General features: G+C 39.1%; 1 protein-coding gene across 3 annotated transcripts in view; it reads left to right on the top strand.

Moving 5' to 3' along the window:
• LOC119745608 (rap guanine nucleotide exchange factor 4-like) overlaps positions 1 to 27,532 on the top strand; it is a 51,434-nt gene that overhangs the window by 13,098 nt on the left and 10,804 nt on the right. For 2 of the 3 annotated variants that reach the window (XM_038222092.1, XM_038222094.1), the window contains exons 4-13: positions 263 to 409; positions 9,135 to 9,225; positions 9,983 to 10,053; positions 13,226 to 13,288; positions 17,509 to 17,743; positions 18,133 to 18,316; positions 20,384 to 20,410; positions 26,113 to 26,258; positions 26,592 to 26,815; positions 26,932 to 27,044. In XM_038222092.1, coding sequence (XP_038078020.1) covers positions 263 to 409; positions 9,135 to 9,225; positions 9,983 to 10,053; positions 13,226 to 13,288; positions 17,509 to 17,743; positions 18,133 to 18,316; positions 20,384 to 20,410; positions 26,113 to 26,258; positions 26,592 to 26,815; positions 26,932 to 27,044 — 1,301 coding nt within the window. The remainder of the gene's footprint in view (positions 1 to 262; positions 410 to 9,134; positions 9,226 to 9,982; positions 10,054 to 13,225; positions 13,289 to 17,508; positions 17,744 to 18,132; positions 18,317 to 20,383; positions 20,411 to 26,112; positions 26,259 to 26,591; positions 26,816 to 26,931; positions 27,045 to 27,532) is intronic. The other variant, XM_038222093.1, reaches the window with a different exon arrangement.

The following is a 27,532-nucleotide window of genomic DNA, read 5'->3' on the forward strand; positions in this document are numbered from 1 at the left end:
TCAGAGTCTGTTTTGTTAAGCATGATGTAGCTTGCGAGGTCGTCATGACCTCTGCATTCAGTGTTGTGGCTTAATCCCTCCGCTCTCTTGACCACCCCAAAGAGGTCGTGGGCCCTCATGGTGACCTCGCAACCTACGTCATGCATAACAAAACAGACTGTGAACGATAACTGTTACTTACTAAGTATAAACACACATAAAAACAAATCGTGTAGAATTTAACCAAAAAGGAGAAATTTACACAGTTTTAATATTTTGTCAGGAGGCGGTTACGATATGCACGTTAGGCATTGGTACAGCATTCGGCGAATCGGTTCTGAACGACTCGCCACGGCACGCTACCGTCATCACCAGCGAGTTCTGTGAGCTACTCAGAGTGGAACAGAAAGATTTCAAGATGATTTGGGAGGTGAGAGCAAACATTTGAAAGTAAAGTAAACTTTCTAAGGAATTAACAATTCTCTTTTGAGTACTAAGTGACTTGATACTTGGCACAGACATTGACAGCCACCTGCAGATGTGTTCTGAACCTTGACATCAGGATGATGTCATCGTGTGTCATGTGACGTCACATTAAAGGTGCATTTTTCAAGACCCTGTATCGACCCGGTATTCTTCTAAGGCCTATGTAAAAACTATAGGTCCGATTTGATTGTAACTTGGTAAATATACCTAAACCGGGATGAAGATGAAATTTGAAGTGACGTAATGATGACGTCATCACAGAGTCATTTCAAACAGCCGGAACAGCGGTGTTTGTCCACAAACATATTTCTAGTTACATTTGTTCCTATTTTTCATTTGTCATTTGTGTAATATATTTAGTTTTTCCCCATCGATCCATGTTGCTGTCACCTGCATTGAGTAAAAAAAATTAAAAGGAGTGGCGCAGCCTCTGTTCAGATTATTTTAGGAGTGCCATTGATGCCTTGCATTCGGGAAGGGAACAATGTCTGTGATTTCTGGAAATTGTTTGTTGAACACAATTGAAAGTTCTAACTGGTGATGTTGGGTTTTGAAAACATTTTGTAAGCATTGGAAATGGGGCGTAACTGGTTCTATTCAAACTGTTTTTGTAAAAGGTATTGAAGCGTGTATCATGTGAATATGTTGGTGTCAAAAACTCAGTGTCGATCTATTGTGCGTGCAGTTGACTTCTAAAGTTGAAACTATTTTTTCGGCTGAAGCTTCCTTGTTGGACCACCAGTGGCTATCTCGTCGTAGGATCAGCATTGAAGTGGGTTAGATGCCTGCATTAAATGCAGTCAGCAAATAGAGCGATGTCAGGCAAGTTGGTTATCGTAAGGCCAATCTTCCTGTGCAAATCGTAAAACTGGTGTGTCTGTCAAAGTACACATTACTCAGTGTTATTAAACTTTACGCTATTCAGCTTTTCCAATCAACTGAAATGAATCGCTGGTAAATGTTGCCACCTCGTATATTTGTCAACAGAACTTTGAAAACCAGCCAGTTCCGTGACATCTTTCTTTATTTTGTCAGGGAAAATAAACAAACAGAAACCTTGTCTATGCCTCTGGACTGAATGAAAGAGTTTCTATTTGTCTTCTCGGTTTCTCATTGCTGGAAGGTTTGACTTTGTTGTTCAGAAATGAGGAAGAACGCTCCAGGATACAGCTTTGTTGAGTAGGTTTCGATTGAAACAAGCAAAAATGGACCTTGGCATAGATTCGTACAAAAGCCGTATTTTATCATGAGCTTGAAAAGGGGCGCTCTGGACCGAGTGAACGGGGCAAGGCGCAGTTTGGTGGCTGCCATCACTTCGCGTCGACACTCGTCGTACGATCTGAAGATTGAGGCCGCAGTCGCGACAATGCCGGGAGTTTATAAAGATTTGGGCGGAACTGAGGACAGAATCCAGGTAGGCGGGCAAGTTTAAATATTTGCAGAAGTCCTGAATTTTTTCGACTGATATAATGCAGAATTCCGAAGTTGTAATATTTTTAGGCTTTGGGTCACGCAGGTTTGAAAATTTGGGGGGACTTTTGTGACAAGAGTGGAATTCATTGCCTAAAATTGTTAGCGAAAGTGTTCCAACCGTGGATTTCCTTCTGGATACTGTTTGCAAAAATTTGTGGGAGATGTGTTGTCAGGGAGATGCTTTGGTGGCAGTATTTACCGTAGCAAATTAATGTTCCTGTTTTCTTTTAAGGCGCACTGCCAGAAGTTATGTCAATACAATATAAAGTGGAAATTTGTTATCCAGGGAAAAGCGTGTACCAAACTCGAAGTCTTTTTCAATCTTGATGTTTTTGCTTCCACGCTGAAAGAACAGTGAATGTTGACTTAGTAATAAAGAGGCGTGACTTGGCAGGATAATATTATTTCAGCAGCTTCCCTTTGCCTTTGAGGTTTAGCAAAATGTATACTCAGCCAGCAACTGCGTCTCGGAGCAAAAACAACAGCAGATTGACACTTCATTAAGCCGATCGCCGCTTTGTATTCCAGTGCGGCAGGTCGCAATCCAAATAAATGCTCGCTAATGCATCCCTTTGGCTCACTGGCTTTGCCCGTGGGTGCGCGTGTCTGGCGTAGCCGTCCGCAATTTTAACACCACAGGAAAGAGTGCCTCTAAGTGCTTATAACAAGTCCATCTCTCATACTGAGATGGCAACCACTCACGAGGCTTCCCTCGTTTCACTTCATCTTGTCTCTTCTCATCGAAGACCTGATTTCTTTCGGAATCCTGACTGGTATACTTGTATACCAAATGTGTTCTTTCCCGCAACGAGACCTGAGGGTACTAGAGCTCCGTTCTTAACCAGGTAATGACTAACCAGCATCGTAGATCTCGCATTATTATCTTGACTGAAGTTTGACGTCTTTGGGTATCGGCTTTTGGGAGACTTGGTCAACACAGAAACTTTGTTGAAAAATGTCTGTGTTTTTTGTACGATGGAGCTTACAGTTTGTCAGTGTATAGCGCACAAGTTATTGTCTGTCCATATACTAAGAGTGCTGCTAGGGTTAAGCCATTTTCCTTGAAGTGCGTACTATACATGTTCTACTTTGCTCATTTTAACGATACTCAATTATTGCTTGTCAAGTTATCAGTTTATAGCCTCATTTTGCAACTATCAAACCTAACCACTTTTTTTCTAATTTGAGGTTTGATGCCTAATTGTTTTTATGCAGAAAAATCGTGCCATCTTCTTGTCAGTGTTAAGATTGTGAGAATTCTGAAACATTCCCAGAGAAAATTTAAGTAAAAACAAAAATAGTGTAATTAGAATTATTCTCGTATCGGGACTCCATCCGTAAATAAACCTCTTATCTCCCTATTTGGTAGATCTTTATTAAATGTTGATCCTTCGCTTTGCAGGAGATTTTGTAAGCCAAAAGAGTGTACACATATATGCAATACATTTTATTTGCATAGCTGAATTGTGAACCTCACAGCAAACGCAGTGGCTATTAGGGAAATTGCATTGCATAATGACATCCTGTGTGGGTTCTCTGCGTTCTCGTTAGCGATGTACACAGAGCGACACATGTACCTAAATGTCTCGTCCCGTCCCTTCATTGATTTCTCTTTCAAGATACCACCTGTCTTTCCCCCACCCAAGCAGGTTGAGCCAACATTTGCGAGCAGTCGCCGTTTTCTTCATTTCCGGATTGTCTGCCCTTTTGGCAATGCCTGCAGATATTTGAGACGTTACGAACACACGCGTGGTGTAGAGTGTCGTTAAAATACAAATTTTCCCATTAGTATGTCGGTTGATTAAATAATGGCAGTTTTCCTGGGTGCAGGTTTCTCTACGTATAGTGTTGTTGAGAAAGGTTCCTACGCGATGGTGCTACATGTATATTCGGTCAGACAAAGAAATTTACTGAAGCATATTTTGAAAAAGTAACCTCCAAAAGATAGATGCCTTTGTGGCACACATGAATGCACAACAAAAGCATAAATATTTTAGAGCCAACATATTGACCGAGTTTTTTGAGGAGATTCTTGTTCCATCATATGCCATGTGGACGAATGAATCATCCAAAATAATTAGACAAATAAATTTGACCGCAATCTGCTCAAGCGATGTTTATGGTGGAGACGATAAGAAAAACATGAAGCTTGCTGAAAATAACTGGAGATTTTGAGTGACAAATGTGAAATAAAGCTCTGGCCTCTTTCATGTAACCGAATACAATGCGCTTATGTCCGTATGTCCGCTATTAATGCAAGTTGACAATAACGTTGCTGGACCTGTCATTTACGTTCATGCCCGCATCAAGGAGCAATGCAGTTGCCAGCAATGATTGGAAATTGTGCACACGTCGTCCTATAAAAAGCATACATACGCGCTAATGTCCAAATTGTTATAAATGGGGTCGCTCGGAAAGCGACGTCCCGCGCTCCACATTTTGTATTTTCATTTTCCCGCCTGTTAGGCTTTGAACCTCCAACGGTGGGCATGCTCGGCAAACAAAGGGTTTAAATTGCGTGATTAATGTTGGTTCGGCTTTTGTTGACAGAGAGGCTGCCAGGTTTTGACTAATGGGGGAGGGGGAGATTGAAGAAAGCGACAGAGTGAAACGGCGTTAATTTGTGAGTTGTGAATTTGAGTATGCATCATCTTTTGCAATTTGGTTATTGCTTTTGGAGGAAATCATCTTTTTTTTATGTTCCTACAAAAAGCTTACATCTTTTGACCTGAACGGTAGAGAACATCACTTGCAGCTAGATCCAAAAAGTAGCTGACAAAATTATTGTTGTAAGGCATGCTGGTACCGGTACTTGGTTTAAAGATGATAATGGCACTTAACTCCCTGTGAAATTATTCTTTTCTTGCATGCTGTCATTTTTAAGAACACAATAAAAGAAGGTCATTTCAAAAGATGTGTTTTTATATAAAGAGGCATTTTTGGAAATTTCCGTTAGTATTTCGTTTTTAAATGCGGCGAAGCCGTGAATGGCTGTGCACAGGCGTTGACACAATGAGAACGTGTCCCGAACGCTGATTTCGGGTGCAATTTAAACATGACTCAGAATTTAACTTTTGAAGTGAAACCGAGATCCTAAAATATTGTTTTCTCAGAATACGCAGCATTCACAGAGCTAAAAGCTCATGAGGTAGGTTGTTTTAAGCACCCTTCTTTAGATTTTGAGCGCTGTTGTTGCTTAAATGAAATTGCACAAATGACAAATGATTTACCCTACCTTTACATGTACCGTAAGTCTCTTTAGTTTAATCACGTAAAATTTATCAAAAAAATGAATGTATCCATTAAGCATTGCAGGTACTGGTAGTACTCATACATGTGTGTGTGTGTGTCTAGATTGATAATTAAACCCAGTCTGTGAACACTTGACCCGAAGTGACCCTATTAACAAGTCTTAATCTGTATTCCCATGAGATTATAGGCTAATCCTTAACTCACATAAACAGCTCAGGGGTATGCATGTCCTTATGAGGACACCCATGCATGCATAACAGGATCAGCATGTAGTTGTCTATAATGGGATTGGTGCTTATGGGTGCAGACCAGTAAATCAGTCCGAAATTGCCTACGCCGGCCAAATCACGATTTGCATGCCCTCAAAATCTTCAGTATTTGAGCATGATGTGGGCCATGAACTTGAGGGTTTGTAAAAAATATGGGTGGAAGCCGTGCACAGGACTGGGAGCTTGCAGTTCTGTGTAATTTGGATGTAATTTGGACCCTAAAAGCGCTCTATTTTGCAATGGAGTGTAGGCATCGTTTTTCAAAATGGCGATGGGCTTCAGGACTATTTTCAGGGGTGATCGTCTTCAGATGGAAATTTCTCCTAAAAGTCATCAGTTGACCCCCCGAAAATTGAAAAGAAAATGAAAGATGATGAAATAAGCTTTAATTTGATGTGTGTCTCGAACACCTTGGAGAGTTGTGAGTATTTTTCTCGAATTTTTGAAGTGGGAGCATTTACCATTGGGGCCTATGGAAGTTTATTTTATACTGGTCTGCTACCTATATAGCCTGATAAGTCATAGTTATGTTCTAATGAATGAGACCGTTAGGCAGCTCTATGGGTGTTATCATGTGACACTCAAACAAAGTGATGACTAGCTATAAAAGAAAAATTGACATCATTTTGTTGAATTTAAATTTACCCCGCACAAATGCATGTCATAAAATTGTACATTTATGAAAACCATGATGATGTCGAAGATAAGAATTTACTGTGTACTGGAAACTTGAAGGTATAATAACAATAACATAACAAGTTTGAATGAGAAATTGCTCAGACATTTCTTTAATTTATTTGAATGGAATAAACTTTGTCAGAAAAAGACTTATTTGTTAGACCTTTTAAGTGTGTGGTTTGAGAAAATCGAGGTAATATTATTACAAACCTCTATTTCAGATTCTGCGAGCCTAACGTCTTCAAGCAATTTACAGGTCTCAGATTGATGCCTTCTACATGTACATGTATAGATTACCATTTTATATGAGTTAGGAAGAAATGCGCATCAGTGATACATTTGTGTAAATTGCCTTAAAATTGGACCGTACGCACTACATTCTATCAATCCTTGTTTTAACAAAGAATGATTGGATATAAAGTACAATCACCCACTAGCTTCAGTTAAGTATTCATTAATTCTTATTGGCAAAGGTGTCAGCCAATCCAATGTCTAATTTACAGTAAGCCTAGAAGATCAATTAATCCATTAGTGCTTGCTACGCATGTAAGTATATTCAGAATACGTAATCATGCCTAGGTCCACACGTGTGCCGTGCAGTTTAATTACGGTTGACGTTCCGCATTCATCAATTTACTCGCTGCCACTGTTCAGCAGAATGAGTATGATTGATGATTATGATTGTTCTAAACAACATTTAATGAGGTTTAGTGCCATGATCTGTAGACCAGACTTGCAAGCCCTAGTTGTATCAGAGCAGTAGCGTTCAAACTGAGAAAAGAAGGGACAGCCGTGAATTGAAAAAAAAAAAATCATTGTAAAAGGGAACCAGGATTGGTAAACCGAAAAGTTTAGTGCCAATTTTCAATCAAAAAATGGGGGACAGGATTGCCGGCTGTACAATAGATGGCACTGTTTTTTAGTGCCGAAAAATATTGTCCTTTCCAACATACTGTTAACATTGAAATTCAGAATTATACTCAAACTATGTAAAGATCTCAGGCACAATTTGACCAAATACATTATTTTCATCTACTCACATGCATGACCTGAGTCTCCTAAGCCAACAAGAACAAAATGTCTGGAGAAGGCCACCCTGGCAAATTTGAGAGGGGTCATATAAAGGGTCACCCGGACTCGCACAATCAACTCTCAACACATCCACTCTCAACACATCCGCTTCGAGGAGAGTGTCCCTTTAAAAACCGCTGTTCCATTCGACAGAGACGTGTCACTTGTTTCTATTTGAACAACAAGATCAGAGAGAGCTCTGGAGAAAATGGAGAGTAATCCGGCGATACCCGGGTCAGATAAAATCGGCGGTACGGTAATCTTACTTCGGGGTATAGATTTTTAACTTGTCAGGTGGGAGATGGCAATGCAGGATGTAGTGTCACCATGGCAACTAGAGAGTCATCTTTGAGGAAAGTGATCTGTCGAGGAAGAGTAATTGTGGCGCGGTTTTCCCCCGCGGTGGACTTTTATCCAATCCTGTGTGGGTGGGATTCTCCCCTTGTGGTTTCTGACAAACTTGTTTGTCACAGTTTCCAAAAGTGTGGACTTTAAGTTTCCAAATGAGAATGTGTACGTACCCTTAGGGAAATCAAGCAGGGATTGGCACTGGCCCGTAGACAATACAAAAATCCGTCTAGATCAAAAGTTTGGAAAGGACTCACTCACCTCAGAAACTTGCAATTTTAGTTTCTGATCCACAGATTTTTTTTCTCAAGTACAGAGTTAAGATGAAAAAAAAAGATGAAAGTGCCGGAGTTATGTTTCCCCTTGTATTGGCAAATGTCACCTTTAGGATGTAAACGCAAGAAATGACTTCAAAAAAATGTGATGGTTGTCAGTCAAGCTTTACATTTTAATCTTTTGGATAATTCTCAAGAATTTAAATACTGCAGGTATCCAATATTGAAAGATGGTTTAAAAAAAAAAAGCAGCAGGTCAAATTTATAAATTATACAATGTTTGTGTTTTGGCACTTGAAAGCTCAAATTAACTTTATTTTGTGTTCAGGGTGTTTTTTTTTTTGGGGGGGGGAGGTGTTTATACTGAATGTGATAAACTCAGATTACATTTTTTTATCTTTCACATGGGGATTTGATGGACATGCGATATTGCATAGTAGAATTCTTGACCTGATGGGTTGTGTATTACATTACACCTACCCCCCCCCCCTACTAGACATTGAACGTTTCTCTTCGATTAAATACCTGTCAAAGAATAGCTCATGTTTCGCTCATTCAGCCAGCGAGCCCCTTGGAAGTGCAAATTTGAGTAATATACAGAGACGAGAACATACATGTAGTCGTGGAAACGAAATAAATTTTGATCAACACGTTCAATTCCAAACAGGTTTTCAAAAGTGTGGAGTCATTCTTTGAACAACTTGTTGTTTTCTTCAAATTTTCTTTATCTAAATTGTGGTTAATAACCTACACAGTTCTTTTTTTGTGTGTGGTCATTTTTAACACCATTCGGCTGACGGGCAACTTGAATTGTTCATTCGAGTTGAATCCTTATTTTAAGTGAGTTTGTTTCATCTGAAGATATCAACTTTTCACAGAGAGCGTGCTACAGGTAGTTCCAAATTGTCAAGCCTCTTCGTTTTCAGCATTTCTTGCAGGTCATTCTAGTAATCTAGTTTGCCCTTTAACCAGTTCATGTCGGATGACGTGCATACACGCAAAGGTTTTGCGGTATTCGTAACGGATAACGGATAAACACGCAACGAGCGAGGCCGGAAATATCTGTCTGTGACCCGCTCACAGCCAGCGAGGCCGGAAATATCAGGGTGTGCTACCCACAGATGACGGCCTGAACTCGTCTGGCATTGAGGTTTGTGAAAAACAATCCAGCGCCTAGGTCCTGTCAATGTCAAAATAACCCCGGCGCAAACTGGTTAAACTCTTTCCAGTAGTCACTCAATTTACTGATAATCTGTGGGATACAGAATCATATTTTTATTTTTCGAATTTTTGTTTTCTCCAGAGGAATCGGCAACTAATGGAAGGAATCCTTGCGCCCAATCCTCTCTCTGTGCCTTCCATCGTCAACCCCGCTTCCACCAGTCAACCAAATCGTAAGTTTTCCCACAGTCCCATGTACATGATCAGTGAATCAAGGACAAAACATGCCTCCCCCACCCCCCCTCCCTCCTAGTCTATGTAATAGACCACGGCGTATGCAGTTTCACTGATTAATTAGGCAAGATACCGCCTCTTGACCTCCTAGATTTTGACCAATCAGCGGGCGCTTTTTGTATCGAGTCCTCGGTCATTCACCCGTTGTGCATCATGGACAATGGATAAAAAAAAAAGTGTCACGCGCTCTGTATCATGTTACGTGATATTGCGCCCGGCTGTTTGTGTATTACAAAACACTGCATTCGAATTGACCAATCAAACCTTTTAGTCCTGTTTTGGGAATGAAAAGACGTCACGATTTAGTAAAGTCGACTTTGATTAGCTGGCGCGCGGCTTGCATATATCTGCATGTCTAGACATATCAGACGTTATACAGGACTTGGCTCCGTGGATAACGGGTGATACTCAGACTACCTCCCTCCCACGGCCAATAAACATCAGATTGAAATCAGCAATCGATGGCCACCTAGCCCCTCTGGTAAAAGTGACCCAGCCCTGCTGGCAAATGACACTGTGGATCAAGTAGTCACACATTCACTCGCATTCCCACTCAGAAAGTTGTTCTCATTTACTCTTCACCTTTACTAGTAGACTCTTTCTCAACTTTTCTTGAACTCAGTAGACAGCTGGCACCCTCAACTACAACGCTTTCTTCCAACAGTTTTAAACGTTTAATTTCTTCTGATTTTTCAGAGGCTTTGACCAATCGAGGCATCAGCAGCCACCATCAGACGTACCACAGATCTGATAGCATGTCTGGTCCGGTAAGTCCATTCAGCCATGTCTGAATTATGTGACTATGGCTAGTTATAATATATATATGTCTATGGTAGCTTCAGGGTCCTCCATAGATGCATGTGTAGTCTCTAGCCGTTGCCAAAGTATGGATGCAGCCTAACTTTCAATTTAAAGATCATGTGGACTAATTCAGCACACAAAATTAGAAGCTTGATTGAGGTTGCACAACATTCGCATGCATGCCGGACTGGTTCTTTATAAAGCCATGCACCTGAGCATTTTGGTAACACTATTGGTCGAAGGAGCATGACTCGTGCGAGCCTTAGAATACGGGTGTCACCGAATTAGTCTATAAAGCAGCCAGATCCACAAAAGTTGCCACCCCTGCCACCGTCCGTCAATGTCTCGCCTCTCAGTTCCCTCTTTTGTATTCAACTATTTTTGTATGTGGCACGTACAATTAAAATTTCAGCTTGCAGGCTTGATTAAACCTTCGCGGACATGATCCCAAAAGATTCTTCACTTTGTATCATATACCCCCGCCATGTCTGCTAGACTTCCTGCATGACGAGACTTGTTTCTTGCCATTTCTTAGCGCTTCATTGCCCCTTTTGAGGCTCAATTCCCGTAGCCTAGTTTTGTGTAATGGACACGTGTCACTTCCTGCACGGCACAAAGCCGAGAAATAAATCTCTTTATCGCGTAAGGCTTTCGGTTTCTCACAAATCACTCGGGAGGATTCCGGAGAAAAGTAATGCTCCTTCAAAGTTTGAAACCTAGCCCAAGATTTCCTGTGGGGTGACATTTCATCTTCTGATGGCCGATGAATGAATAGTCGCTAATCTTAAGAAGCTCAGTGATCCCCGTGGGAGAGAAAAGGCAAACTAAAATCAAAGTTTCTTATGTCCTAGAGAACCAAGAAAACACATAATTTTTAAGCCAAAGAGGGGATCTTTTCAACATCCAATACTGAATGTTCAGTTCTTGAGATACCTTTGTTTTTTCTTAAGAATGTAAAAAAAAAGTAGAATTGTTTTCATTGTTGCAAAATTAAACATTTGAAAATCTGGGCCAAATTTCATGGCTTACCGTAAGCGAAAAATCCCTGCTTACTGTAGCAGAAAATTCTGTGCTTACGGTAAGCGTATTTCACGGGTTAGCGAGGAATGTTGGCGTCTGCGCATGCGTATAACCCGTAACTAAGGATTCTATGCTGACAGGGTTAGCACAGAATTTTTCTGCGGAATTCTTTGGTTAGCAGAGCCAAGAAATTGGGCCCTGGTCGTTGTCAGGCAGTAATTATTTTTAGGTTAAAATCTAAATTCAAGTTTTGTCAACATTCACTTGTCTTGGTGCGCTGTATTTAGGTTTTTGTTTGCTCGGCAAAAAGATTGACCCAATACTTTTTTTCCCCTGTCTTTTTTCTCTCTCTTTCTGATCAAGTCTTATGTCTTCTTTTTTTTTTTTTACTCCTGCCTCTCAGCGGACATTTTCAATCTCTTCATCTCCCTCCTAATTCCGTCAGACAAAGTTTAAATGAAAAATCGCTGGCACGTCTTGAAACAAAATCTCCAGCTAAATTCCCCCTCCTACTAGACCGTCAGGTTTAAGAATCAATCCCTATCACGTTCCTAACTGCGGGGAGGTAGTTTGGGGTCACATTTATTTTTGTTCCAGCTTCTTAAGCAAAGACGAAGTTAGAGCTAGCTTTTATCCCCGGGTAAATGTCACACTCGCTGCAATAAAAGCTGTTTCAAAGCTGTCTTAAAGGTGCTGTCCCTGTTTGCTTTTTGTGTCCATTTTGAATAGTTATCTTTTGATTTACTTAAGTGAGAAGTTAGCTTTAATTTAATTGAACATTCAATAAACCACACGGGTTTGGAACAGATTCAATACGTTTTGCCGTTTGAAATTTTTTTTTCCCTGGCCATTTCACCCAAGTTGCTGATATATATCAAAAATATAACTGAAGTAAAATTTATTTTTTAAAAAGGTTACAGTTTGTTAAAGATTACTTTTATACATTTTTTCAGGCTTTTACGTTAGATTTCGAACTTTGTGAGAAATATATGTAATTTTCTCCTATTAGATGCAACAGCAACAAATATTGAACTTTTACAAATACCCAAGGCCCAAACAGAAAGCAGTACCATTTTTTGCACTCTAAAAATTTGTGAGTTTAAGTTACGCAACACGAGCTGACTGGCCTCAATTAAAAACAACTTCTGCAAAACTCTCACTTACGGTACCTTGTATCTGAGTGGCTCAAACTTTAACTATCAAAATATTGAATGTCAGAAAGTGAAACTCCCTTGTTTATTTGCCAGGAAAAAAAATTGTTTTTCACTTCGACTAGAATTCTCCCTTTACCACACGTGGGAAGATTTTATCACAATATCACCTGAGCATTTTTTTTTCTTGTCCTATCCCGTTATCTTCTTGAATTGTATGACAATTCTGAGTTTCAACCCTCCGGGTAAAAAGGAGGGAGATGTAAAATTCAGCAGACCGGCCTGGCGTGTTCCCTCGACTGTCTTGTATCTTTTGTTCGCTTGAGATTTAAACGAACAGGAACTGCCGACGGCCACACATCAGCGAAGCCCCAGATTTGTCCGCGGCTGTTGTCCGTCCGAGCCCACTCTTTGATTTCCCACAAGGCCTTTGTGCAAGCTTTTTTTTTCAACGAGATTGGCGGGATGTAACCCAAGCTGTCTTGTTGTTGGTTTCACGGTCGTTTTCGTCGCCGTCAGCGTCGTTGTGTGTTTGTACCAGCGTTCTTGCCAAGGTGCACTGAACCAAAGATAAATATAGCATCTAGTTCAAATGTATTATGCTCTGAATCCAGAACATTTAGGGTAACATCTCATGTCTGACATTTCATTTCTCGGAAATTAAAGAAGTTTTCCTGAGAAAATTTCACCAGAAATCCTTCATGGTGAAATTTGGCTATTTGGTGACATTGCACTTTACAACAACCCCATGTGGTTGTGTTTGTGTTACGCTGAGTGGCACAAAACAATACCGCACTGAAATGTCCAAAGTTTGATAAATTCAGTTCCACAATATACAGGGCTTGGTTTTTTATCTTGCTAAAGTCTAATAATTTTAAAATCTCAAAGTGTTTTCACGTTATGGGAATTTTGCAGAAGCAAACGTGTGAAAATAATTTCCATTTTTTTTTTTTTTTTTTTTTTTTAGAGTTCATCAAAAAGAACACATGAAGGGGCCGAACCCATTCATCCAGCCCTTCCTATTGTAAAGGTAAGATAACCCCACCCCCCAAAAAAAAATTGAAAAAAAATTCCAGCCAGCCTCTGAAAAACGATCTTCGGAAAACCTCAAGAGGCTAGTTCTACTGTACCACTCAAAACAGTCAATATTTGTACATGCTAAACCACTATAGCTGTACAACTGTTGTTGAAGCGAAGTGTTTATTTTGTTTTATTATTTGTTTTCTTGTGCAGTGTTAAATACTGGTGTTTAATTAAAATGTAGATTACTATAGATTTTTGGCTCTTGGCCGATTTGGTCATAAATTTATTGAGCAATATGCGTTGGAGACAAATTGATGGTACTTAATTGTTATTACTAGCGGGATGCAGTGCTATGCGCAGCACCCTTCAGCTGGGTGGAGTCATGTATTACTTTGACCTCAATTTGCATGTTGACCCCAAGTGGGCGTGGTAATCCTTGGTGAAGCAATTTTGGTACATTTTTCATCATCATTATTTGCGTAATAGCGATATGTTTTGGAGTGTTTTCATAGAAATAATGTAATAAACTAAAATAAAAGCTTGCTTCACATTTTATTCTCTTAATTTAACGGTATCATGCGAATCAACGCCACTGTAAGATTCATGAGCCTACTGTCCTCCCAAGGGCCGACCGGACTGTCGTCCGCGTAATTGATTTAGCTGGAGATCCGCAGACATTAAACCCTGATCTTTGTTTCCATAATCAATACCGCGGCATCGGCATCCGATACGTTGGGAACGAGTTCCTGATCTATATTTAGATTAATTCCATTTATGTCATCGGGAGAATTCTTGCTACTCCTAGACGAAGCCCGCCAGTTGCTAAGGATTTCACTTTCGCTCTCTTTGTAAATTTTTTTTTTTTGGCAGTGCCAGAAAAATATAATTGAAATAATTCTAGCTGAGGCTTTCTATTTTCTTCAAACAATTATCTCTTGACCGTAAAGGCTTTTAGCTGTGGGTCCATTTGTGCGGTACCAAATTATTCATTTGTAATTGACGGGACAACCAATAAGCCTTTTGCAAGTTAAATCTGAATAAAATCTGGAACGCTGACTTAATCCAATGCTTTGCACGTTTTAAGTTTGCATTCTCCCGACCAAAGAGACTGTTACTATATCACGTGATTTGGGGCAAGCCTTATGCTAGCAACCCCCTGCTCCGGCATGGTCTGGTGTCTTTGTGCCATTCTCACCCATTGTGAACAATGTATTGGTGCTGAGCGTCTCTTATGTAACCATACAAGAGCTTGCCCCAAATCATGTGATCAGCAACCGTGTCTTTGGTCTGGAGAATTCAAAGTTAAAATGTGCCAAGCATTCTGAGCAAGTCAGTGTACCAGATGCTTTTCAAATGTAAATCCCAAAGGGTATAGGTTACTCGCAAATGGCTTATTTCTAGATTCTTCGAGTAATTAATTTCCTTCCTATTATCAAAAAGGCTCTCGCAGTTATTTCTGATTTTATTTAGAAGGGAAACTGTGTGGTTTTAAATGTGTGATAACTTATATCTTTGGCTCGTTACGAACCTAATTAAATTGATTGACCATTAACTCATTCCAATTCTTCTTTTAGTATGGCGGCCCATCTCCTGGGAAGCCTAATCTTTCCACTCTGCATTAGTGGTCCCTGGGTACCAGCCCGTAATTGCCCAGATTGCCAAATTGGTTAAATGAGAAGCCACACAAATAAAATGCTGCGTTTCCAGGGATACCAGTGGATTGTTTCCCATGAATCAAATTATTTGCGCGAGCTTGCACGTCGGTAGACGCAATTTATTTGAACAAAAGCTTTTTGAAGTGACACTTGGGATCTGAGCGGAAACGGTTCGGCGTCATTGTTGTAGAATCCGCTTGCGCCGGTTCCCCACTCAAGATGGAGTAATTGACCTTTGGAAAAAAATGGAGTTGACCCTTGATAGGTCGTTAGTTCGTTGGGTGTTCGGTTACAATTTAATGAACGATACCGTAGATGTGGTTTGGCCACGGTTTATTGTAATTAACCATATGGTATTAATGATGTGTTTCTGAAGTGATAGAGTGTGGCAGTATAAGCCTGCTTTTCTGTGTTGTTGTTTTGGTGTGTGTGTTTTTAACTGGACAAAATAAGAGCTTTTTGATTTGATTTTCGTTTCAAATTAAAACATGACATACCGGTAGGTGAGGTACTTTATGTAACTAAATTACAGAATCATAGCTACATGTACATGAACAAATCAATTTACCAATAACCCTGTTTACTTTGCTGTGAGTTCTTTGTCGTTTGCGCCAATCAACTCTTTAAATATTGATATTTGGAAGAGGGCATAATATATGACGTTGAAATATTCAGCTCAATGAATGCTCTGCTTTTTAAGTAAATTGTGCGGAACCTATACACAATTCCATCGTCATGAAATACAATGTCATTTATATTTAGTGGCAATTTCTCAATCGGCATACACATTTTTTTAAAATATGTTCTCTTCTTTTTGGCTCCTAACTTAATGCAAGGAGCCTCATTTAGCAAATGACAGTTCAAGATAGATGACACAATCTCAAAATGCACTCAAATTACGGATATATTGGATGTGTGTTCATAACCTAACCAATTACAAGGTATCCGACTCCTTTTTGTAGAGTTGTTCTTATGTAGTAAAGAATTCCGAATTTAAATCGGAGTCGGATACAGGCTCATGCGAGGTCCCAGGTTGTCACCGTCAGCCATTTTATAATTGGACCTCGTGCCTAGCTCCGTCCGTTGACATAACATCAGTCAGGACCTTGTTCCGGCCAAGATCTCTGACGAAGGCCTTTACGTGATTCGCCAGAATGCTTCTTCCTGATTAAATTCTAAAAAAAAAATATATAAAAATGTAAAACTGACAGAACTGAAAAAAACCTGAAGGTCTTCGAATGAAGAAACACGTGTATTTCGCTGCAGATCGCAGAATTAACAAAGGACAGTTCGGAGGAATATGTGATGAGTTGAATATTTCCCAGGGGATATCTGGTATGAGTGATTATCGGCCATACTGGATTGACAGCTTATAATGCAGTCAGACTAATATGGTTAAGATATATTAGCCGTGCTATGGCCTGCCATAAAATATTGGGTGATTTGTGGCCCAATTAATATTTCAGTGACAGGCTATTTGTTTAATGGTGTTTTTTTTTTTGGGGGGGGGGGTGTTCATGTGTTTTTTGGGGGGGGGGTGTTTTATTTGTTTTGGTTTTTTTTTTAACTGTTCTTTTTTAAATCATCCTTGTTCATTTATTTACTTATTCTTATTTAAATATTTTTTCCAAGAAATAATTATATTTCTATGTCAATGTTTTATCTTTGCATTCTTTGTTTTTCTCCAAAATTGTGGTATCCACTATACGCATTGTCGATATTGATCTTACTGGATTATTCAATATTATTTTGATATCGATATTGCTGATAGCAATTTTTTAATCATATCGAAATATCGAAATTTTGGATATTGAGGAAGATATCAAAAATATCGAAAATGCATTACATTATTGTCAAAATTAATCTCCCGTTTGTGCTTTTACTTTGTGTTTAGCGTTTGCTGTATAATGAAATAAAACTCGGCGGCAAGTTGTGCTTGTGACTCAAAAATAAAAACATCACAAAATGCCAAGTGGCGTTGATTTTCACTCTGCGTTCGCTGGAATTTGCGGTCTCCCCAAATGTACCTCAAAAGAAACCGCCCGTTCTGGACAAATGCTGAGTGCTGAGATTTGTTTTAAAAAGTTGAGCAATATGCTCAAGAGAAAGCCGTGGAATATGGGGACTTAAGATTGTTTTTCTTTTAATCAAAGTGTCATCTTTATGGTCATTAACTTTTACATGGGACAATCGATATATCGATTATTCACGATATATCGATTATTTACGATATATCGATTATTCACGATATATCGATTATTTACGATATATCGATTATTGAAAATTCTGATGTCGATGGTACTTAATCCACTAATTGTTAAATACAGTTTTAGCTATTTTTAGTGGGTGTTTTTTTTTAAATCATTTTTAAAAAAAAGAGCCCTTTTACAATTGAAAACAATTTAAAATCTCCCGTCCCTTACCGACCAGTGTTGTATCTGCCCACTTCTTTTTGCCTTCAGGACTAGCATTAGATCACAATCCCCAGGGTGGTGCCGTAAATTTGTTTTTCAATTTTCACTCGAAAATATTTTTCACTGCGAACTCAATGTTTCTTTGCCTTTTTCCCTAGACCCCGTCAGAGCGTCTTAGCAGAGCAGGTTTCGTCCTACGCACCATCCTCTTAACGCGCTCCCCACAGATGATCCGGGATCGTAAATACCACCTGCGAACCTATCGTCGCTGCCTCGTGGGTTCCGAGATGGTGGATTGGCTGATCCAGCAGAGCCCAATGACGTTAGTTCACTCGCGGCAGCAGGCGGTCGGAATGTGGCAGGCGCTTTTGGAGGAAGGGGTAATTACGCACGGTGAGTAAAACAAACAACTGTCTTGTCCCGGTATCGTTTTAGTGCATACGTTTGTCAACTTGCATTTAATGACCTTTTTTGGACTAGTCTAGTCTCAAATTGTTTCGAAAGAGCTAGACTATAAGGGAATTTTGCGACCAGAATGAGAAGCATTTATAGCGGTGATGTCACCAGCATGCTGCATGCGTTCTTAATGACGAGGCGCGCATATTTTGGTATTCTTATTGGTCGAAGGAGTGCGTGCGTGCGTGCGTACTCCCTGAGCTGGTGCCACCGCAGAAAATGGCTGCCACCAGATTTGTCTATTAATCAACTCAGATGTTTTTGCATGAATTTCTATTGACTTTCAAGATGTTTTAATTTGTATATTACTACTATTTCGTTTACAGTTTGCAGAGAACATCCTTTCAAGGATAAATATTTGTTCTACCGTTTCCGTGACGATGACATGGGCATAGGCAGCCAGCCCGGCAACGCTGAGAAGAAAGAAGCGGAGGATGAGTTCCAAGACACCTTGGTCGTCCTCGCCCAGATCGGGCCGGATGCCATGATGAGGATGATACTACGAAAACCGTAAGTTGTCCCGAAAACCCTGAAATGTCTCTGCGGTCGTCTGAACCGGTACATGAGTGTTCCTGCTGACACTTGCTAGCCTAGGAAATCATTACACATTTTAAACATTAAACAGGGTGAGTAAAAAAAGCGGAACTCAAACTCAAAGAAATATTTCAAATTTGAAAAAAATAAGTAGCACCAAAAATGATTATGACTGGTAAGCCAATTTAATAACGTAATTTTAGATGAAAAAAATACTTCAATTGCTCAGTCCGTTCAAATTATGTCACCATTTAAACGAAATGACTCTAAAATCTGTTTCGTCCAGAAATGTGATTTCAAGAATTGTCGTTACAATTGTTTTCAAACATCACCAGCGATCACATCTCAGTTTAAAAGTTAAAATATTTTAACAAAGTCCTTTTGAAGGCCCGTCTTCAAAAAAATGTTGGGTTTTATGGTAGCCAAAGCAGGGTTGTTAATAAAGATATTGTGTACTAACCGATCACGATTTTTGAAAAAAAGGCAAATGTTTCAGGGTTGCGTTTTTTTAGGGTCACCCCGTGACCAGGTAGTAACAGACAGGTAGTAACAGACAGGGCAGTTTTGGGCGATACAGGAACTGCAACCAAAATTCCAAGAGCAGAGCATAGCATTTTCTGAACTTTTAACCTCACAAAGACATGCATGTATCTTATCAGTATAACTTGCACCAATATGGCTGTTTAAGATAGTTGTCATGGTTACGTTGGTATATCTACAAATAAACAAAAACAAACAACACATTCAACAATCACAATTACAAATCAATCATGATCTTGGATTTGTTTAAATCAATACCAAAGTTCAAAGATTGAAATTGGCTGTCGGGAGGTAACCTTCAACACCCGTTTTATTTATATTATTTATTTATGTTTTCCATTCGATACCTTTTTTTTTTAAATTCCATGAGAAGGGGAGTCTTTGGTTAGTTGGTTGCTCCGTGTAAAGTTTTCTTAACCCTGTTAGGGTCCTAACCTTACCAACTCCATCAAAATCAACCCTCTTCCGTCCCATTTTGGGGGATTTCGGTAGATAGTTCATGTGTACCAAGTCCATCAAAATCCACCAGCACCAGTGGTGGATTTCAATAGATTTGGTCCTGAAGCATTATGTGAAGCAGACTGAGCGATGGATTTTGACAGACATGGTCTTAAAACTAAGTAGGATGTTGGTGTGAATTAACCAGTTCGCGTCGGAGGACTTATGTGAAATTTGAAATTTTTGGCAAAAACAATCCCATGCATAGAGTGTGTGTGTATCACTATCATGCGAACGCTTCGGCACCAGGAAGTCTGGTTCCTGGCCTTATGATTACGGTATGTCACCATTTCTCCTCAGACTACAGTACCCCATACCGAGGCTATCATGCGAAATCACAGAGTACCTACTGCTCTGTCCATTTTTCTCGCAAGATGTTTAATTAGAATAATTCCTGTTTGCCCTTGTACCGGGGTACCTTTTTCTGCGTGTACATTTAGATTTTTTAAGCCTGCTTACTCATACCTTCTGCTAGTTGATTGTTCCATAAATATTCCCCCTTTACATTATCATTTTCTATCACCCTTACATGTGGATTGCGTTCAACCTCTGAATCCTTCATATAATTAGATTTATTTCCCAGGAACAAGTTAAACCTATTTTTGGATCTATTTAATAGCAGCTTTGTCCTTCCAAAGGGAATGTTGTTAGATCTGGTGGGGCATCTGCAATGTATTTCTTTAAAGAAAAGTGTGTACATTTTTGCCGTTGTAAAATCCTGTTTTAAGGTCACTTGTCTTGAGTCGAGGTAATCAACAAATCCGATCAAAGTTATCCTTTTTCAGCTCTTCCTATTTAGTAGCTGGCCTTAGTTTTTGTTTTTGTAGAGAAGCGTGCACTAATATTGCGATTCCATCATTTTCAAGCTTTACTTGTACTTAGTATTAATTCACCGCATGGTAGACACCATTTTTTCTCGACATCAAAACTTTGCCTTCTTTTTTTATTTCCCTCTTTAATTTTGTCTGTTAACTTTTGGCCTCCGACCCATCCACATGTGATCAGCACACCTATGAGAGCATGGGGGTATGAGTAAGTATGGTTGCCTTGGAAACATGCAGATGAGTTGTAGATGGCCAATCACGTGTTGTGTCTCTTGAGTGCATGCTTGGTGCACATAGTGTAGTTTGGCACCATTTTTTTTTTTTTTTTTTTTTGCAGATTCCTATTTTTGTGTTGTATGAAAGTTTGCACAAATTAAATTCTACTAGATATTTTGAAAGCTTTTTGAGGTTTTTTCTTAATATTTATGTTCACCTACATACCTGAACTAATTCAAAAGGATTTTGCGTACTCCTGAATCGTAATTGTTACAACAAAAACAAAAGGTGTGTGAATGCAACATCGGTACAAGAACATTTGTTTCTTTTGCATCCTAACATTTGCTTTGCATTTCCTGTTGTTTTTTTTATTAAAAAAAAGTCTCACTAACAATTTTAAATGTTGATATGTTTTTTCTGTTATTAAATTTCTAACTGAAAACATATTTTTCTGAAGTTTACAGAACCTTACTACCCTCCTTCTGTTTGATCAGTCACAGACAGTCACAAATTCAATCCATTTCCCGTGCAATGCCTTTTGCATAGGCCAGTCACCAACTGTCAGATCATATTTCGTGAAGGCACGGATAGTCAAATTCCATCAACAGACACAAGCATGTGACCGGTAGGCACAGCTGGCTTAATCTCCTACAGTCAAAGCATAGCTAAATCAGGTTTCATAACAATCACTGCCAGTCAATCCTGCTTTATGGAGGCAGGGAGCACTCAACTGTTAAAAACAGTCACCTGATTTATTTTGACTGCTGGGCTGGCCTTGTTGAAATCGCCAACCAGAGAGGGAGGGGTGTAATCTACTCACATGTCCATCAAGGATTTCCAGTCTAATCCAGTGGATAGTGATTTTATTATGTAGTTTTTTTCTTAATTAGTCAGTTAGCCGTGCATGTTGCATCAATGCTAGAAGCATGATAACATTTAGTTGTTCCTTTTTTGACAATTTTCTAACAGTAGCAGAGCGAAGGCTTAATTTGATGATCCGTTTATATATATATTTTTCCCTAAGTTACAATCAGCTGCTTAGGTTTGACTAAGTATATGTTCGTTTAATCGGAGGGTGAGGTATATTTTGTTACTGATGTCTGGAGTATGGATTGTAGCCGTTGGTTTTGTGTGCGTCTCGATCAACCTCTGTTTGAGATGTATTTCTTAATGGCAACCGTTTTGGTCATGCACCCTGACTCGGAAGCCACCATGATCATTGCTGTTGCCATAAGGCACCACTCTCATTTGTAGTCGATTGAATCTTTTAAAGATTTCTCTGATTTGGGTATACAGAAGCAGCACTTGTGGTTCACTTTTTTTTTGGGGGGGAAGGAAGTGAATCTACCTGTATGAAATGTTTGTGTCTGTTTGATTTCATAAATTGTGTTTTTGTCTTCTGTTTTTGTACCGAAACATTAATAAAATGTAGTTAATTGTGCAGATGACAGGCGGGGATTTTGTGATCTTCCCTTCTTCAAAGAATCTTATCAGAATAAAATGTTTTGTGGAATCATTCTCACCCTGTTGGGAGTGGATGCTTCCGAATCAGTTCCTCATTGCCAATACTTTGAAAAATAAACACATCTTTCTGGGGGTTTATGACACACATTGGAACCCTTCGTTGTTTTGTATTTTACCCAGAAATTGCTTTAATTAATTAATGGCAAACTATACCAAGCTGAAGAGATTGTTCTTTTCGTCAGCAAGTTTTTAACTTTGGTGTTATGCAAGAATGTCTTCTTTTCTTGCCGTCATTAATTTCTTTTCTGAGAAATTTTTTCAGTGTTGCAGATTTTATTTCCAAAACCAACGTATTATTTTGGGATGTTCTCATTTTTTTTCCCGAGCGAGTTTTTTTATATTTTTTTTGGCACTGTGAATTTGTTTGTGGTGTTGTAAAAAAATTGTGATATATGGTTAGATAAATTTTCAATCGCCAGTTAGTAATTCTGACTTTGATATTTCTTCACCATCCTGGGGCTTCCTTATCTAGTAAAATCACTTGAACGAGTAACAATTTCAAAAACTAATTTTTGGCTAAAGTGTAGCTAAAAAAAAAAGGGAAGTAACTTGGACAGGCAACACTTGTTGAGTCATTCATTTGAGATGGTTGCTAGTAAAGCAGATTGGGAATAAGATTGTTGATTTGATGATAAAGGCATGAAATTTGGCACAAGGTCAGAGTATGTTAAGGGCAATATATTTGGCTATAGGGCCATCGAAGATTTTACCTTTGAAAAAAATATCATGGGATAACAAGCAATTTTCAAAATTTTCCAAATGGCGGCCTTTGCATATTATTCTATGATATTTTTTTCAATGGATAAATCTGCGATGGCCCTATGCGCTTCGTTCACAAGTACCCCCTCACTGTCAAAGAAAGTACAGTTGGGGGTGACCGACTGACGCCATCTTGCCTGACTGCAATTTTGCTGCGACGCGCGGCCGTACCACTGCGTGTACATAGTACAAATCCCCTGGTGTACGTGCATCACACACAAGGAACTGTGCGCATCAACCAGCTAAATGTCCCGCCCATGGGACGTCGTTGCTAGGTAAAAGGGCGCCCTCTTTTGTCGGCGCACAGAGCCCATAGCCAAATATCTTTCCCATTATATACTCTGACTGTGTGCCAACTGTGTTTATCATCCAATGAACAATTCCGCCCATATTGTGCACCAATCTGCCGAACTATGTTACTGAAAGTCGGTCCCTCCTGTCCCTGTTCACTGACCACCCCTACTCTTGGCCCTACCCTGTCTTTGCCCTTTGACCCCTTCAGCCGACCCCCCTGGCTGCTGGAGTTGGCCAGTCGTCTTCAGCAGGCCGATTTTCTGAACAGGTAGTCATGGAAACATCCACAACCTCCTCAATTTCTTCACTCTTATTTTTTTTTCTTCTTTCTGTCTTGACTTTTCTCCCTCCAGATATGCCCAACCCCATTTTTTTTCTCGTTGTGTATTTTACCTTTCTGTTGTTAACCCCGATCACTCAACACATTTAACAAAGTCATTAACTCCCTATAAATCAGTCTGACCAAAAACAAATTCAGACTTTTTTACAAATTGAAATTGAATGTTCAGCTTATTTTCAGCTAATGGCTGTCACGGTTTTTGGAGTCTTGAGAATTGTGTAAAACAATGTTACAGTGGGAAGCAATTGACCTATCGCGGTAGAATCGCGGTAGAATCGCGTCAACGCAGCTTGTGAAATATTGTCCAATAACATGACAATACAACTGGACGCAGAACGCACAAAATCTGAGACAAACAAAACCTAGTGTACAAAAACTCCATAGGGTTGTCTAAGGGGCGTGGCTAACTCCCAAAAGGCGATAGGTCAATTGGGGAGGGGGATTATTTATGGAGTATAAACAGCAGGAAATTTTGAGCTTTCTTTAAAGGTAATATACAACATTTGCAAACATCAACAAACAAACTACCAAATTATTATGAAATACCTTGACTGAAAGAGAATAACACTAACAGTCTCAAGCATCCTGTGAAATCATGGCACCTGGTGTGCTTTTTTGTGTCAATTTCCAATGATGGTTGGCCGACACATCCAAAATTTGGTAGTTTTGAACATGCTTAGGTTACAGTCTTTCATTCGTTGAGTACTGAGGAACACAGGAAAATAAACTTCTTAAACCAACAGATTTCAAGTCAATTTCAATGAATCAAACATAAAAACATGAAGACAAACTCATTTTACTTGCATTATATTTGTATTTTTGAATTTACATGTACTTTACTTTGAAATTAACATTTAACTTTTTGGTTTTTATTTCTTTTTTGTGTAGCGCAGCAGAAACTGAACATTTCATTTTTCCGTTTTGTTTATTTGATGTTAAGTTTTGTCTCATGTTACTTGTACCGGTAATGATGTGTCCAATTGTTCATTGTTGAATTTAATATCTTGGATTTTAAATTTTAACTCTTTCTTTAATTTCTTAAAATAATATTGTTTATTAGTTTTGGAAATACGTTGAGTATTTTTTACAGTTAGTTAGCAGTAGACGTACATTTGTACCTATTCATTTATTCATTTGATATAAATGGATTTATGTTTGAATTCCTTTCAAGCATAATAGATAATTTGACTTCACTTTTAGTCTAGTGCGTACATACCTAAGCATGTGCATGTTGTGATTTGTGGAAAAAGAAGAAAAATTCATGCCTTGTTTTGCAAAACTGGATGAAACTACACGTAACTACACCATGTACACATACAGTGGTAAACTCATTGAATTCCAAGCTCATAAATGTGAGGTGTTCTTGCAAAATGAGGCGGAAGTGGGCACAGGCCGTAGTGGAGAAAAATAAAACAATTGCGAGTGCACAATAAGCCCTGGCCTGGTTTGGGAATGTTTCACTTCATGCGCAAAATAAACAAAGATGGTCTTCCAAAAACTTTCAGCAAGAGTGCATTTATATGACAAAGGCATGGCATGTTGTCAATTTTTGGTCAAATATTTGAGGTCAATTTTTCGAGGACAGACAGACAGACAGACCGACCGACCAACCAGCAAGTGACATATAGAAGTTCCTGCCAGAGCTTAAAAACAAATTGGGATGATTTTTTTTTTTTCTTTTTTTTCTTTCAAATTTATTGTTATTTGTTATCTTTGATATGTCTACTACACATGTTTAAAGAAATATTCTAAAAATCGTTGAAAACAAGTGTTTTAAAGGGAAAAGAATTGGCATCTTTCGTTTTCACGAATCGAAAACTCGTAAATTATATAGGCCTTTTTCTCAGTATTTTACTTTTTGACATTTCGATAAATGCGAACTTTAAACAGCCATAACTTATCAATGGAATGTCCGATTGAACTGCAACAAACTTTATTCTCTTTCCTAATACCCGCAGATCCTCATTGTACCTCTGCTTAGTTCTGTCCTTTTTGCCAGAACGCCTAACATGCATCATTTAAAGCTCACAAAGTCTGCTACAACTTCACAGAAATAGCGTCTGTCTCCTAGGCAACATAAATTAAAAGAAATTCGTTAAATTTCCGTAACTCGATATGTTCCACTTTGGATAAATATGATTTACCATCAAAAATGTAATGCTTATACTACAAAGGAATAAGAAATGGAAAAAGTCAAATAAACAAACAAATATTTCTTGATTTTTTTTTAAAGCACATGTTAAATTTTATCATCGTATAAAAACAAGAAAACAGTTCATGTTTGGAAAATGGGGCTGCCCTAAAAATCTTTTCAATCTGAGTTTTGTGAGAGCAGTGTAAACACTGGCATTTCTCAAGAAAGAAACTGAAAGTGTTTAAATTCATAGTTGGTAAAAATGGTGTAACATGTATTATTGTGGAGATGTGAGGCAAATGTTGTTTTTAGTGTCTTTGTATTTTTGGTTACATTTTTGAAATTTAGATTTATTTGTATTTGTCGTTTGAGACACACTAGACACAGATTCGTCATTTCATTGTCCATAATTCTTTTATACAGTTATTCGTAGTCCATATATTAATAATAATGATAACAATACCGGAGTCTTCTACAGCGCATGTATCTACCAACAATTAGGTACTCAAGGCGCTCGTAATTATGAGTGATGCCATCGAAGACGGGCCAGTTTGAGTCAACCGCTGTTACATGTATGGGATTCTCTAAAATAACTGTTGTGTTTCTCTGTTGTTTCCCAATGTTGATTGAACCTCTCATGTAGAGCCATGGAACGGTCGGTGGATGATCTGGAGATCATATACGAGGAGTTACTCCACATCAAGGCGTTGGCCCATCTGTCGACGATGGTCAAGAGAGAACTCGCGAGCGTTCTGGTGTTTGAGACGCATCAAAAAGCGGGAACAGTTTGTGAGTATTGCCGAGCGCCAGGTGATATTTTTAAATGTTTAAAGAAGTGCACTTTTCAATAAGATTAACCCAAAAGGGATGTCAAACAGTTTTCATACATTCAAGAGGAGCAGAAAATTGCACAGAATATGTTCCAAAAGAAAATTCATGTCATGACCCTTTTAAACACTCAGGTTTAACATAGAAGTTAAGGAGGAAGAAAGCAGTTGAATTTGCCAGCTTGTCAAGTTTTAGACAAATTTCAAAAGTGTGTCCCTGTTAACATCAGCTATTATTAAAATGTAAAGAAAAAAGCGGCTCATTTTCTGACCTTCTTTCGATCTTTCGTCTCAGTATTCAACCAAGGTGACGAGGGCAAATCCTGGTACATCATCCTAAAAGGTTCGGTCAACGTGGTCATCTACGGCAAGGGCGTGGTCTGCACCCTGCATGAAGGGGACGATTTCGGGAAGCTGGCACTGGTCAACGATTCACCGAGAGCAGCGTCCATCGTTCTGAGGGAGGATAACTGTCATCTGCTGAGGGTCGATAAGGACGACTTCAACAGAATCCTCCGGGTAAGTTATAGCTTGTCACAGCCAAGTTTGTCATTAGGACATAAATTTCCTAAACCAGCTACACAAAATTAGGCCCCGATGCAATTGAATTTGTTATTTTTTTTTTATGTCGATAGGATGTCGAAGCCAACACGGTGAGATTAAAGGAGCACGGCCAAGACGTCTTAGTCTTGGAGAAGATTCCGACCAATAGCGGCCAGCGACAGGACGGGGTGCCCATACATTACAAGTAGGTGCTCTAGATCGGCTTCTCTGATTGGCCGAACCAAAGTCACAGTCTCTGTGAAATGCACCCTTGTCAATTAAGAGTTTTGATTGTTTCTTATTCATCATTTTTCACACTAATGTTAGGTACATTTTTTGGAACTTTTCAGCAGAAAATGATGCTGAAGCAAACTTATCTGTGACCACAAAACCAGTCGGAAGTTGCATGTCCGTATTTTGAGATACAACCTATAATACAGCCCATATAATACATGTACCTCAACTAGGAAGCACTCAGAAAGCGCAAACCTCAGCCAAAGCTAAACAATTCCCCTCTATATTGTCAGAACACCCAAGAGAAATATTCGCATAGATGGTGAAGAATCCTTAAAAAAAAAATCCTGGATCCAGACCCAGATTCGGATCACTTCCAGAATCTGATCAATTTGTACTTGTACCGCGGACCACCCCTAAACAAATTTTCATGCAAATCCTTCCATAAATTTTTGAGTA

Source organism: Patiria miniata, unplaced genomic scaffold (assembly GCF_015706575.1).
Source record: "Patiria miniata isolate m_02_andy unplaced genomic scaffold, ASM1570657v1 HiC_scaffold_7, whole genome shotgun sequence".
Taxonomy (NCBI): domain Eukaryota; kingdom Metazoa; phylum Echinodermata; class Asteroidea; order Valvatida; family Asterinidae; genus Patiria; species Patiria miniata.